Source organism: Ptychodera flava, chromosome 22, assembly GCF_041260155.1.
Source record: "Ptychodera flava strain L36383 chromosome 22, AS_Pfla_20210202, whole genome shotgun sequence".
Classification (NCBI taxonomy): domain Eukaryota; kingdom Metazoa; phylum Hemichordata; class Enteropneusta; family Ptychoderidae; genus Ptychodera; species Ptychodera flava.
In genome coordinates, this window is record NC_091949.1 from 15508630 (window position 1) to 15524374 (window position 15745).

General features: G+C 38.1%; 3 protein-coding genes across 3 annotated transcripts in view; 1 reads left to right on the forward strand and 2 right to left on the reverse strand.

Annotated features, from left to right (window-relative positions):
* Positions 1–6051, reverse strand: part of LOC139122783 (paladin-like) — a 75729-nt gene extending 69678 nt beyond the window's left edge. Inside the window, exon 1 of the mRNA XM_070688489.1 lies at positions 5851–6051. The gene's annotated coding sequence lies outside the window, so the exon portion shown is untranslated. The remainder of the gene's footprint in view (positions 1–5850) is intronic.
* Positions 6052–6972: 921 nt separating this feature from the next.
* LOC139122784 (uncharacterized) lies at positions 6973–9647 on the forward strand. The gene is made up of 2 exons (XM_070688490.1): positions 6973–7529; positions 8403–9647. Exons 1-2 carry the CDS (start codon positions 6988–6990, stop codon positions 9514–9516), a joined length of 1656 nt encoding a protein of 551 aa, XP_070544591.1. The 5' UTR covers positions 6973–6987; the 3' UTR covers positions 9517–9647.
* A 385-nt stretch (positions 9648–10032) lies between these two features.
* On the reverse strand, positions 10033–14102 carry LOC139122785 (uncharacterized). Its single transcript, XM_070688491.1, has 2 exons — positions 13506–14102; positions 10033–12470 (listed from the first exon to the last, which is right to left on the reverse strand). The coding sequence occupies exons 1-2, from the start codon at positions 13969–13971 to the stop codon at positions 11197–11199; spliced, it is 1740 nt and encodes a 579-aa protein (XP_070544592.1). The 5' UTR covers positions 13972–14102; the 3' UTR covers positions 10033–11196.
* Positions 14103–15745: the final 1643 nt, after the last annotated feature.

Consider the following 15745-nt stretch of genomic DNA (forward strand, 5'->3'; position numbering starts at 1 on the left):
TAGAATCAAATTAGATTTCAAATGTGGTTAAATTTCCCTGTAATTTTAGGAAAAATAGCCAAAAAGATCAAAACTGCTTAGGATAATCTTCAACGCATAGTATTCAAAGCTTAGCTTTCTCAATTCTTTCTTTGATTAACGTCCTGATCAGTTTTCTCGCAAGAGGAAAGCGCTAATGATCTAAAAACATTGCCATCAAGGGTACCAGGTAAACTTTATCATGTAGGCTTGAATTTTAAATAGCTCAGCAGCGTCATGCCAGTCAGAAAATTTTCACCGCAAAGTTTGATCTGGGTGGCCAAAGTTATGCCATGACTTCCCTACAAAGAGAAGCATAGGCCATGCATAATCAAATTTCTGTGTTACTGCACATGGTTCGCTGAAATATCTTTCTGCTTTAAAAGTTGCACCTATACTATATGGCATTTAAACTGACAACAAATAAAATTATTTCAAACGTTTCCAAAAGAATAGTCACAGCCATATAGCCAGATGTAATGCCATACTTTGAAGTTTTCAAACAACTTTTAAATTCACAATGTAAGTCTCACATGCAGGTGTTTTATCAGTGTGTGAGTACAATTGGAATGGCAAGGCTGAAGCACAGTGCAAACCCACAACACACAGAAGATCAACCAGTGCTCTTTTGACCTGAGGAGATACAAAATTTCAACCCTGCAAAATATGAAACATCCTTGCCACACTCCATAGGGAACTGCACCCTAGCAAGTTTGACAGAATTGGGGTTATAAAACCTGGGGTTATAAAACCTGGGTACCCGGTGAGATTCCTTATAAATTCTGTTTTGTACATGTTTATGATGTCTGTCTGACCTTCAATGTCAGTTCACCGCAGTCAATGAGTGGGTTTTATCTCCTCAGCAAAGTTAACTGACTTAATATCATAAGCTAGGTGGAGTTCATTAAAATGCCATAGACCAAAAACAAAGTTTAACTTATAACTGATATAATCCCTCAACCATTCTGCTGTGAATCAATATTATTATAATTCTGATACAGTAACAAACATCAAATCTACTGTCAACAACTCCTTCAATATTCACAACAGTCTTTTCACCCCACGTTACCAAGTCCCTCAAACTTGTCCCTCCCGACCGAGCTTTATACAGCTGGAAACTAACATGTGACCTACGAATTTGACCAAAGATGTTCTACTACATGAACTTGTGTGTTAAATAAAACCTGACCACCTTCTAACGCCTTCAACCAACAGCACCCTGGACTGAATAGCTTCTCACTTGCTGTTCAGTGTTTTTACTCACAATAGGCTGAACTCAGAACTTGTGCGAAGATATGCCAATACATAATGTGAAAAAATATAATGAGACTGAATATTGGTTGATGCTGCGACGAGCAAATTTAAGGTATTGTCAAAACTTTGGTTTCTTGAAGTTGCCCTCTCTATCATAAATCTATCACTTCAAGTTAGAAGGAAAGAAAAGAAATATTGATTGGGTTCACCGTACTTGTACATCAGATGTGGGTCATGTTTGCAAGTCAACTGTGCAATTATTTGCTCTTCATAAATCACAGATTTATCAGGACATACCGTTTTTAACTAAATGTTGGCAAGAAATTTGTCAAACCATAACAGTCCAGCTAATTCTGGGGTCTATGATCAAACTTTAATATCAACTGATGTTTACATAGCCCTGTTGTAAAAAAATTATTGAACAAAGTTACAAGAAGTTTTTGCCTGATGAAATCATGCTCGCTGTCAGTGTTAACAATTTTTCTACATACGTACACACATTAATGTAACCCACTACTGTGCCTTTAAACCCTGCCACTTCATCACTGCAAATTTCTTTGATCATAAATTTATATAACTCCCACTGCTGATCATTTCATCGGAATAAGATTCATAGTAAACGATTTTGTGGAAAATATGATTTGTTTTGTTCTTTTAATTATAATATGCTTAGCTGGAATCCGGCAATCTGATTGGCTGGAGCCGGGGATTATATTCTCAACAAGAAGACCTGCGCGCCGCGTAACATTTTTGAGCTCGCGCAAATTTCGAACGCCAACTTGAGAGCTCAACGCGCCATAATGTCGAACAAGTCTATGGCTTCAGATTGATCGTGATTGTTAAATTTTAGTCTAATGCAGCTTGACGAACCAACAAATGAAGAGTTTCTGTGATTGTTTAAAGTTTTTTGAGTTTTTTTAAGTAAAATTCTTCAAGTTTGATGTCTAATCGCGATATCGATGCGTTGCGTAACCGTATGTTATGAATTCAACTGTGCCTGCGCACGCGTTCTGAAACGTTCTTTTTTAGAGTTTGTATGAGGCTGGGCGCTCCTGAACTCTCGTTCCAACTTCAGCCCTAAATAACGAAATTGCCCACTTGTTTTTAACTTTAGCATATTATAATGAGGTTATAAACGGTGCGCTCTGATATTTGGTTGCGGATATAAGACCTCTGGGGTGAAATAATCACCTCGCTTCGCTCAGTGATTATTCGCTCGGTGATTATTTCCCGCCAAATATGCTAATTTTCACCTCAGAGGTCTTATATCCGCAACCAAATACCCTCGCTTGCCGTTTATAACCTCTAAATGAATCTGCAAGCAACTTCTGTCTAAAATCAAATTGCATTTCTTAGCTCTTTTACAATCAGGGTTTACCCAATCCCATTTGCTTCAGAATATTTGAACCTTGAAACAGAAACAAAGTGGTCACATTCAAAGTGTTGGTTTATTCCTTATAACAAACCCCCTCTTTTTGACTGATCACCACTGGAAATCCTTTAATTCATATGTAAATTATATGCAAATTGCATCAAAAACAAATTTATACTCTTTTGTTCAGATCATATAATTATGTTGACTTTTTTCCAAAGAAAGTTGTGAAATAAAATTGCAGTATACGTTTGAAGGGTTTGGTTCTGTTAATCAGTATTATCTCAAATAGACTAACCGTACGCAACTTCAAAAGAAGTACAAAGGATTACAAAGTACATAAACAGTCGATGTCACTAACCACTCATCATGTGAGAACAACGTTGGGATTGAGGACTTTGGCTTTAACAGCACTAATCAAGAACAGTGTCATAAAAAAAAAACGACACAGTTTTAGTGTGCTGGAGTATTACATTGGACCTTATTGGATCACTTTATTTGTGTAATATTCTATTTATGAGGAGAAAACATCAACCTCCCCTCCCATTACCTGTGTAACTTTTGATTTGTAGGGTTTATATGTATACTTATTCTACTCCAAAATCCCATCAAATACCTGGCGTTCACCACAACTAGTACCGTATGTGTGCAATGTCAAAATGTTCTTGGTCATTTCTGAATTTAAGGCAGAATGCAACTTGGGGACAGATATTCGGACTCTCAAACTTTTGCAATTCTTTTCTGATCTACCACTTTTGGGGGGCTCATTTCAAATTTAAGTTCTTCATGTAAGAAATATTTTCATTGTCTTAGTTTATTGAAAATCAAAAATTTTATTTTTCTCCGTAGAGTTAACACAGGGATGGCAGCCATTTTGAATTTCAACTATCAATAAATCTTTGTTAATTTGTTACTCTAGTACCAAAATTCAAACAGTGACCCGCAAATTTTATTCTTGATTTTGAAAGAGAAAGATTGAAACATTCTTTGAGGAAAGTTTGAGCAAAAGTGTAAGTCTTTCACTTTCAAGGCCCATACTACCTTAAGTAAGGACTAGAATTCATTTATCAATAATGGCATAGCATATGGATTGTACACAATGATTTGCATTACCAACACTAATAATTTGTAATTAGAACTCTTACACAGACATTTTATTAATAACAGGTACCTTACATACTGGACTGGAAAAATAATCCATTTGAGACTTTCAAAAGGGCACGGACCCAAAAAAGCGACCTTTTTTCTCAGTAGGATAAATGTCGTGTCTCCATTCCCCTTCCAGGCAATATTCAAATCAGCAGGACTGTATAAAATATTCAAGGATTTTGAATTCTCCTTTTTAATACCAGTAAAATAATTAGAGGGTAAACAACCTTTCTGTACCAGCTGATATTTCTTTACAAGTACAGGAGTAGTCAATATTACATTTGTTTTCTTTGCAAACAGAAAACCACGAAATCCCATTCAAACTATGTAGTTATTCTTTCCAAATTCCACAAACAAATAGCTATGTTACAAAATGTAATCTTGTGATATTTGTTTAGTCTTCGACAAAAATATTACTTTTCTGCCGAAAAACCGACATTAGTTGCTCAAATTCGTTGATAAAGGCCCCGTCTGGTTGTATGATATGTTTGACAGAAAAAAAAATCTCCTGTGATTTCGGGTGATCGCATGCTGAACTCGGTGTATAAACGCAATCACCGCAATTTGTAAACAAAGGCAAGCGTTTTATAATAGTGATTTATATCGAAGCAGCTATACTGCTGATAGCTACCACAAACCTTTCATAAATCGTCCAGTAAATTAAGAGGGCAAGAACTCGCTGTCTGAGGATAGAATTTTTACGATTATATGTGACGTTTTTTTGCAATACTTGAACATGAGAACGTACACATGGCTAGATGAGAAACCATGGCAACTGATGAGTGGGCGGGTCATTCGTTATTCATTATTCGACATTTTGCTAGATTTACGCCGTTTTAATAACACACTTATTTATGTAATTTATCGACTTTGTCGTTGACACGTATAAAGACGGAGGGTTCAGCGAGTTGAACTGGATCAACGAACTGAAAAGCTTGCTATCGAGACTAAACAATCGTTACACATCACATGCACTGAGGCGTTTTTTGCTATCGACTCGTCAAATATTGGACGTTTTCTGTTAATTTTACGTATTTATAATCAAAACTGCGCACTGGCCGTCCGAAATTAAATTCTGCAAAAAACAAATATTGGGCTGGCACAACATGGCAGGACTCGTAATTAACAGCGAACACAGATTGCAGAACGCTGACTGATCGTAATCCTAAAATTGAGTTATTGACCGTACGCGTACCGACGTGCATGATGTGGCGATAAACCAAATTTCTGGTCGCGCATATCCACTTGTTTGTATTCGATAGTCTCGTCTTCCGTCATGAATCGCACACCTTTCTATTTATTATGAACAGTGATGATATCGGCAGTGAACACTTTATTGACTGTGCTCTCAATGCATATTGCAAGTTGTTTGTTGGATTACATGAGGAATATGTAAATTGTTCGCCGGGATATTATCTACGTCATTTCAAATAAATGAATGAAACTCTAGTTCGAGATATTCATTATGATAAGCCAAGCTACAGTACAGAAGCTATGAAGGAGGTAATTTTACACACGAATTACTTTGTTTGTTGACATCGGTGTGACAGACAGTATTTCATAATATAACGAGTTAATGTTTTGGAAGCTCAACATTCAACTGAGTATTTCTACACTGCGAATACTTGTTGTGTGTTGGCAAGGTCGAAAGCACGGTACATTTACACGAGGCAAGACTTAAATATGGTACATGTACGGGCCCATGAAATGTCCTGCCTGTGGAGTAACCTTGATCGTATGGTGCATCTGGCGTACGACTCCGGAATAAACACTCGGAGGCTACGTTATCGATGTGAGTACAGATTTGTCCACTACTGGTTAGAACGGAATCTGTGACGTCTGTTTCATGTCATAAATCGGGCGAGCTGTGAGATAAAACGATCACACACAGCCGTACTGCAAAATATTCAGAGGACTTGTGTTGTTGCTTAGCAATGGGGATGTGCGTTCATGGAAGACAGGAGCATACAAAAGACAGTAGGCAATAATGAAGCGGGGCCCTTTCACTGTATCCTGTGATGGTACAAGCTATCTTCTTCGTTCAATATTTCACTCACCTATCGTTGTGAAAACTCGTCAGTTGATCAAAGGCTCGCTGAAATGTCACTCAACCATCCTACTTGCTACCCGGACGGGTCACTTCAATTAAATCCAAAACAATGCGATGAAATAACGGCATGCAATAACGCGGGTAGATGAAATTTTGCGCTGCACTCCTCTCGTAGATGCATGTGTATACAGTTGCACAGATGAAATAGCGCCCACACACGCTCTTGACAACGTATCCTCAGTGAACACGTAATAAGCCAATCAACGCGGAGAACAAGGCCCCTCGAGGTCCCATAAATTATGAATAATTCATAACCCACAGTTACTAGTGATGTGCGGCCACATCTTGCACTGCTAATTATCATATTATTGTTTCATTAATTTATGAACTTACTTGTTATTTCGAGGTTTCGTCAGAAAGCAATCGTAGAGTTGGACTAACTCCTACATAAAAATGTGCTCGAAATTATCCATCCAGCTGTCATTATATGTAACACTGTGCTGAACACGGAAGGCAGCTGCCGGTGTAATTCAAATGATAAGTTGGTCATCTGTACATTCCGGAAGGCCTATTGAATTTCTCTTTGGTCAAAGTACAACAGAATTTTAAACTGGAAAATTATATTGCAATATGCTTTCATTTCTTGTCGGACAACTTCATTCCAAGTCACAGTGCAGTAGGCCTATAATCTCTAATTCTCTCTCTCTCTCTCTCTCTCTCTCTCTCTCTCTCTCTCTCAGTTTTGAAAAGTTAAGAAGTTTAAAGGCCCATTAAAGGTTCTTGATTTTATATGCTATTTGCGCCGTCTAAGCTATCTCTTTCAAATGCATCAAAGGTTGCTGATTACAGAGCTTTAATGGCACAAGTTTTCTACAATCTCTCAGTAGTTGTGGTTTAATACTCTAAAAACTTATCTTCAGGACCAGTGATGTTAAGTTTTGATGATTTTTTTCCACTATATGTCAACCATAATTTCTTACTACTCCAAAAAGCATGTTGAGTACATAGTAAGCTTATTCACTTGACAATTCCATTGTTCCGAGATCTTTTTGAAGAAGAAAGTTCACATGACTTTTGTCAATGAGGGCGTACGACTTGGGACCACTGTATTTCCGGTATGTTTGGGCAATGTTTACATTGCGTCATGGACAACGTTCATCGGAAGCGAGTTCCTGAACTCAGACAATTTTTGTCTGAGCGAGGAATAACATGCAGTAACACCCGGAAAGACAGACTTATTCAGCTAGTACTGCTAGCAACAGAACTAGATGTTCGCCCTTTAGAGCCTGACGATCACGAAATTTCGAGCAAAAGGCGCCGGACAGTAGCAGACGATCGAGATCCCGCCAATGCTGTCACTTTGCCGGACCCGATGGCGATTACGAGGTGGTCGAGTGACCTTCATTCTCTTCCAGCGGTAGAAATTGCCGATATTTTGATTTATTTATTGGACAAATGTGACTGGACACGGGAAAGGCTCAGTAATTATCGGAACGATAATGGATTTCTGCTGTTCAGGGATGGACACATCATTGATTTGAAAATCCACCGGATCGCAAACACGGAATACATCTATGTTATGTCAGACTGTGTACGCGAAACATCACAGCGTGAACAACCATATCGTACATGGTTTCTTATGAAGACGAACTCCAAAATCATCTCTGGTGGCTGCAATTGCGTAGCGTAAGTCAATGGTTTTACTTCATATTCTTTATTGCATGTACGTATAAATGTGTTCAGTTTCAATCAGTAGTTGTACTTCAGTGGGGGAATCCGTAAATTGACGTGAAAGCGCGTACGTGATCAGCGTAATTCACTGTCGCACGATTTTCCGACTTATTCAGTTTCCGACAGACAAATGCAGATTTTATTTTTTGTGCTTTTTTTCTCGATGTAATCGCTTTTAACATTACATTACCTCACTAACTCTGTGTGCCGCGTCTCGTCCCAATTTGTCAACAAAAGCCATGTGAGTATTATGCGAGATCAAGAGGTTATACATAGCTTATGACTATGCAAATATTCATTGTCATCTTAAAGATGATGTCATATATGAGTTATTTATAGCAACGCAAACTGATTTCGATATACCAGTCTGTGTATATGCGTCAACACGTACACTACAATCTTGCGTTCACGCTTCTCAAATGACAAATAAAACCGAGTAAAATGACTTCTGATAGATTCAAATTTTTACAGTCGCTACTTATTAAAGCATCACATATGAAGGATGCATCTTTTCCTACAGTGCCTCTAAACTTTTGAACTCCCACTTGACATCAGAGATTCTATCAGCTTGGAAACCTTAACATGAAAACAGAAAAACATCTGTTCACCGGAGCATATAGTGTTGTCCAACAGTAGAACACATCACAGAGCAAAACATTAACAGGGTTTAGACACATGCTTTTGAAACATTTGCTCAATGTGAACATGGCAATTGTTTGAGAATTTTGCTATGTAAACTCTTGTGCATTGATTAAACATGCCTCAACTATTGAAAAGATTAAATGATAACTAACATTTACCAAATTGTTTATTTGTTTTCTTTTACAGTGAGCATGGAACATGCAAACATTGTGTTGCGTTATTGTTCAGCATCAATGACTTCGACACACGCCACAAAGACAGAAGTACTCAAGTTGGTACAGATGTTCCTTGTAAATGGGATAAACCCAGAAAAGAGTCAAAGCCTATGGAAATTGATGACATTGATATCAGAAAGAATAAGTCAGAACTTGATAAACCAAAACCAACCATGTCAAACTATTATCCAGGTGCTATTCGAGATGACGAGGAAAAAAAAATCTTTGACATGAAGTTAGCAAAAGAAATGTATGAAATAGCAGATGATGATTCATGCTGGAAGAGGATGCTAGATCCACTTCCAGCAGTTGATGTACAAAAACCAAAAACAGTTCTTCAGATAGGCAACTCATTTAATGCTTACAATGATGGCAATTTCATTAGCTATTTGAGTGAATCTGTGACAAAAGCTGATATTGATTTCATTTCAACACTGACATCTGATCAGAGAGATTGTGAGGATTGGTTTTTGTACAGACAAGGGCGAATTACAGCTAGCATTGCACATGACATTCTTCACATGAAAGAAACCCAAGATTTGAATAATTACATAGTCCAAAAAATCATGTCTGGAAGTCACAGGGCTATACCATCAACCCACATTGATTTTGGTATTAAACATGAGCCTGTTGCTAAGCATTTGTACTATGAACAATACAAAGCGTTGCACAAAAAAGTAAACTTTGAAGATGTTGGTTTAATCATAAGTTCTGACAAGCCATATCTCAGTTCAAGTCCTGATGGGAGAGTGTCATGTGCATGCTGTGGGACAGGTCTGTGTGAAATCAAATGCTCCAGTAAACATCGAAATATATTTCCATGTGATATACCAAACATTGATCCTAAATACCATGTATATTTGGATGTAGATGGTAAAGTATGTTTGAGGAAGTCATCAAAGTGGTATACCCAGATACAAGTGCAGCTTGCTACATGTAAACTACAATGGTGTGACTTTGTACTGTTTACGAGAAAATCTATTTCAATAGAGAGAATTCATTTTGATGAAACTTTCTGGAAAACCACTGAAGTAAAACTTACCACCTTTTATAAGAATTTCATTGTACCTAATGTTCTCAGTTAAACATAAGATTGTAGTTGTGAAAGCAGTGTAAAGGCAGTCACTTCTTCATCAGGAAATCTTGAAATTGAAATTGGTGGGAGGGGCAAAATAACCATGGTGCAACAGGAGCAAAGGTAGGGGAGGAGAATGATCGGGGGGGGCTGATGGGCTTGCTCTATGTAAGGCTTGAGGGCAAAAACAGTAAAAAAGTCAGCAGTTGGCAGAGTTTGTTTCTTGTTTTAAAATTTTATTCTAAACCAAAGCCCATGTTTTGTAATCTAGTATACTGCATACGGTTTCTAGTTCAGTGAAAAGATGATATCATAAAGGTATTGGTTCTGGTCATTACAATGTGTAAAGGTAATTAGATGTGACTGAACCCAGAGCATACTTGTACTGTTCTAAAGTTCTGATTGGAAAATTTCTGAAGCAAACCAGTTTGCTAACATACGCCAGCTGAGTAAATGTTGATCTATCATGAGATAGACTCAATAGCCTTTAATTATTTTGACATTGTATAAGAAAAATACAAAAAGAAAGTGTACAGTCATATTTTATTGGTTGAATAAATTTTCCATGTATCAGGATGTACATTATTGAAACTTGAATTGTTTGTCTATTGTCTTAATCTTTTCTTTTGCTCTGTACAAAGGTTCACTCTTATCATGAAAAACATGCTTAATTACATTGTGGTGTGAAAGGATTATAATGCAACTAGATTTGTTCACTTTTATTGTAGGAGTACAATGACTCCCTTTCTGCTTCACTTGTGACATCAGAGAGGGAATGGCTGTAAAGAGGTATCAAATATAAAATATGTTGTAAGAGAAATTTTGTACTGGTAGTTAGTGAATTAGTAGGTTAGTTCAGTGGAATACTTGCATGGGTTAGTTGGTTAGTAAGTAAATCAGTATTAGTAAGTAAACACATAAAATGATTTCTTCCCTTACAACACATTTTGTATTGACCTCTGTACAGTCATAACCTCTTTGATTTCACAAGAGAAGCAAAAAGTGAGTCACATTATTCCTACAATAAAAGTGAACAAATTTAAATGAATTTAATAATGAATGGCACTTTGTGGAACATTTGTAAATAGTTTTGGGAATTCTAGTGATATTTCTCATGTCCCCTGATATGATTGCAATGAGGTATCATGTAGAACCAAAGTAAAATGACTTGTGAACCCCGGTAACATTTATCTACAAATTACTCTTAGCATAGTCATCTGTACACCAACTATCTGTATGCATACAACAATTTCAAAAGCCCCTACAGAATGGAAAAGTGTCATTTCAAGTCTCAAAATCACACCCCCCCCCCCACCCTGTATAAAATGTAGTTTTACTATAACCAGTTCAACGGTAGAAGCGTTGGAATCATACTCTAAAGTGATGTGGCACCCGCACTGTTATCCCCCCTTTCATCACTTCCACAGATGAATTACCATAACAAAAGCACATGAAGGTTAGGCTAGGTCAAGTCATACTCTTACACTATTATAATTATTGGAAGCAAATACATCCATTCTATACAGGAAAGTACAAGTTTTCATTCCTCACAAATTAACATCAATGTAAATCACCACCTGTGGCAATGGTTAAAGTAGAAATGATAGTGTGAGCACCTGCATTGACTGTTTGAAGAGTGGATTAAAGTCCATTGCCCCTCCAAGATTATTATTCTATTGATATACCAACCCTATTTGCGCAAAAGAGGGGGAAGAAAATTACATATCCCACCAGCAACTTGGACCATTTGATTTGTTATACTTTTCATAGACAAGGGTAATATTTGTGAAAGCATATGGAAATTTTTCATTCGCCCAATGGCCCTCTCAACGTGGATCCTCAATCTAGCAATTTTCCTAGATGCAATGATCTCCTTAACATTCAGTCGCTTTCCCTTTCCCCTGAAACACTTACGAGTGAAAGGTGGGATTATTAACTTTGCTCCACGATCAAGAAGCATTTCATGGATATTAAATCCCCTGTCGGCCATTATACAGTCACCAGGTTCAATTAAATCTAGAATGCCACTCTTTTCAGTTATGTACTTATCAGAAACATTGCCCCCCCACAACCTGGAAATAAAATTAAAACCACCATCAGGTGTAACACCAACAAGACACTTGTATGTATTGTGAGACTTATAGCTACTATATGTTGTAATTTGGGCTTTGGGTGTTCGTGGCTTATCAATAAAAAATTCTGTACAATCAATAACAGTTCTAGTCCTAGGGAAATCTCGTTTAAATGATGGGGGCATATATTTATCAATTTGTGATCGACTCGGCCAAGGAAGATTTTCAAATACTGCTGCCATATATGAAATCCATGTTGTAAATATTTGAGATATACGTGTTTTTGAAACACCAAACAGATCAGCTACAAAGAAAGCCACCAACCCTAAGCGTAACCGTATTAAAGTTAAAATATATTCCTGATATTTTGTTAGTTTTCGTTTTGGCCCTGGTTTTTTGCCCTGCCTTTGATACTTTTTGTTCTCAGAACTGTTGCTACTACTCCAGTATTTCAAATACGTTTCAGCCTTATCTAGAATACCAAAGAAACCATCCAGTGACTTTCGATTTGGAAATCCTGTATAGTTTTGTACTGATTTGTCCGATTCAAACACTTTCTCAAGGAGCAAATCCCGCCGTAGTACATCTTTGTCATTAAATCTACTTGCAACTTCAGACATATCACTGATTTGTTCTCCTGTCAAATCTGTCTGTGTTTCACGATCACAAGTTACTGTCATTTTACAGTGTTTAGGTACGCCCATAGAATACTTGTTATCTTCACATGGCACAGCATGTCGTTTATGTGTTCCTCCTGACATGGGCATCACTCTAGTCCTTGAAACGCCACTCAAGTTTGCTTTAACTGTTGTATCACCAACCACACAGATGTAGTCATGTTCACTGCTGGGTGATTCACACACATCAGCACATTTTACAGCAGAGTACATTTCTGTAAATAATAAACACACAAATATTTGATAAATAAGATCACAATACTTGACAAGAAATATTTAATGGAAAGTCATATTTTACAAGTTTCTCATACATAAAAAGACTGAACTCTTCATGACTCAAAAACACATATGGCAGAGTTTAAAATTAAGTATTGTTGGAAAACCTGGACACTGTGAACAATTTAACATATAAACATCCAAAATTTTTTGAAAAAATGTCAGAAAGCCAAACTCAAAAGACATTAGCTATAATTTGTTGAAACAAATTCATAACCCATTCCAAAATATACCGGTGTGCCCTCTAACCTTGTATGATGTGCAACTAGCTCAGTATACCCATTGTCTCAAGAATAATTTTACGTAACAAGCAGTGCTGCAAGACTTAACTACAGAAAATTACACATTCACAGATAATCTCAGATTTCCAAGAATACAAATTGTATCACTGGGCTCACTGCTTATTCATAACATGGTTCACATGTAACTGGCAACTATCTATATATGATGTGATTTTTACCAGCTACATCATAACACCAACAATATTATACATCTAAGGTATGTAACAGGCCAACTTATCTTTATGTGAATTTCTATTTATACTAAAAATGACAGCAATATTTGTTAATGCAATTGTTCATAATGCAATTCAATTTATTTCCTCAGAATAAAAATTGAATGGAATATGAATTTCAGGTTTGGCTTGCCCTGCAAATTGTAATGATAAGGTTTTCTGTCAATCATTTATTTTGGCTGCAAAAAGATTAGCCTTTGTTTCACAAATATTTAAATATGGAAGATGTCATGACAGCTAGGTATCACTCTGGTTACGGTATGTATAAATCATCCCTACAGGCTAAACCTATGTCAAATGGAGCTCAGAACGCTAGGATGTTATTTTTCTTGGCACACATACAATACCATACGAAATCAAACATTGTACCTTGACCATGGACGTACAGAGAAGAGTCCATGGATTGACACAATGATTGTGTACGCTAATTTGAATTAAGCATGCTTATTTCCACACTTACTGGAAGGAGTATCGTCTGATCCTAACTGAATTTCATAACCAACGCCATCGTAGAGATCGTCTACGACCATGTCCACTTCCGTTATCGGTATATCGCAGACATCCTCATCGGCAGACTCTGATCGATCTTGCCGATCGCGATGTTGTGAGAGCTTCGTGATCACACCAGTGGAACGCACCGTGATAGGTTGTTTCCAGTTGTTATAGTCAAAGAGCACTGGAACTGGGAACTCGTTGGTCGGCCCCTTATTACTTAGAAAATGTCTAGAAGAGACGCGGGAATAGTTGTTGGGTGACCAGTCATCCTTACGGCGCATCATAGAAATCCATTGCTGGCGAAGTCGACGATGCTTTTCAGTTGGGAAAGCATGAAAAGTTACGTCACGCAATCCAGGATACTTAGCAACGTTCTTCTTTTTGCGCAAACTAATAGTACAGTTAGGGGCAGCGCAAAACCAGTTCACCATTTTCAGGCAATTTCGTTTCACAGGAAGTATGACATCGAGTTCCAGGCAGACAGTGTTTCATCAACTCAAAATAGCCGCCATGTTGAATTTTGGTCCCATTACCCCCAACGGTTTGTAAAAATGATGACGTCATTGCAGCGCCCTCAAGCGACAAAAGTGCTCTTTTCAACAACTCGGAACTCAGGAATTCAGCCTGGGCGTGCTGTTAACTGTGTTGTTATTGTTGATGGGTGAATTCTGGCCCGGACAAGAATCCAAATGTAAACAATAACAGTACATTTTACACAAAAAAATTAGATGCTATGTTGACAAGCTAAATAGTGAGTTTCAGCACTCTTTCGGGGGTAAAATAACGATTTGCCATCGACATATAAAATAAAGATAATGAACAAATCATCAAAAGTTAGAATTGATACCAAAACTACGGGGTAGTTCTGGACACAGTCCATCCACACGTGTGGAGAAACTGTGTTCTGGACAATAATATTGCACAAGCCATGTATCAGGTTAAATACGGGCCACTGGCATAAGTACGTAGTAAAAATTTAACGCAATCAATTAAACATACGAATATAAATTTGATGAGAAATTAAAATCACACTTTTGAAAACTATTATGTTTAATAAGCCCACAGCGGCTATATCTTTGTTAGGAACTATACGCTTTGCTCAGATATATGAGACTGATTTGCCAGTGACGTAGTAGTACATGCAGTCTTAGGTACCGTTCAGTTTTTCGGCCGGGGGGGGGGGGCCGGCAAAATCCAGGGGGGGGGGGGGTCATCATAATTTTGGAATCCGCAAAGGGGGGGTCATCGCTTTTTCACTGGTAGGAAAGGGGGGGTCACCACATTTTCAAAAACATAATACCAACAATAAAGTTCACTTTATGCCATGGCCATGATCGACCCTCTTTACAGGCGGGCCGCCTTCGGCGGCCCACTACAATAAATATACATTATGTATTACCCATGACCCTCTTAACGGGCAGACGCCTTTGGCGGCCCACTTCAATTAGGTTTACTTCATGAAATGGCCATGATTGACCCTCTTTACCGGCGGGCCGCCTTCGGCGGCCCACTACAATAAATATACATTATGTATTACCCATGACCCTCTTAACGGGCAGACGCCTTTGGCAGCCCACTCCAATTAGGTTTACTTCATGCAATGGCCATGATTGACCCTCTTTACCGGCGGGCCGCCTGCGGCGGCCCACTACAATACATTGACTTTATGTAATACCCCACAGCAATCTTACCGTAAAATTCCCAATTGAAGCCGCGGCTTGTATTAGAAACATTTTTGAGGGACCTCTGGGATCACGCACTGAATAATGGTAATGGCCGTGCGCCTTCAGCGGCCCTGTCCAGTAAAGTCTACTTTATGCAATAGCCATGATTGACCCTCTTTACCGGCGTGCCACCTTTGGTGGCCCAGTAGAATAAAGTTGACTTTACGTAATGGCCCATGACCCTCTTAACCAAAGGGCTGCCTTTGGCGAACCACTCCAATAAAGTTTACTTTATACAATGTCAATGAATGTGGCTGAGAAGTTTGTGCACTGGCATCGAATAAAGTGCGCCGCGTACCGGAGTTCAAATCCAAACCATGCGGGTAAATTTGACATATGGGTTTTGGTTATTTTTCAGGGGGGGGGGGTCATCAATTTTTTTCGTCTGACAAAGGGGGGGTCATCTTTTTTTCACAAAAAATGCAGGGGGGTCTACATTTTTTTGAACACCTGCGACAAGATTTTGCCGGCCCCCCCCCCA

Bases quoted from the DNA above. Each gene is read 5' to 3' on its own strand.
- LOC139122784 (XM_070688490.1), top strand. From the start codon at position 6,988: ATGGACAACGTTCATCGGAAGCGAGTTCCTGAACTCAGACAATTTTTG. The intron at 7,530-8,402 runs GTAAGTCAATGG...TTTCTTTTACAG, and splicing joins GGTGGCTGCAATTGCGTAGC to TGAGCATGGAACATGCAAAC.
- LOC139122785 (XM_070688491.1), bottom strand. From the start codon at position 13,971: ATGGTGAACTGGTTTTGCGCTGCCCCTAACTGTACTATTAGTTTGCGC. The intron at 12,471-13,505 runs GTAAGTGTGGAA...TATTATTTACAG, and splicing joins ATCAGACGATACTCCTTCCA to AAATGTACTCTGCTGTAAAA.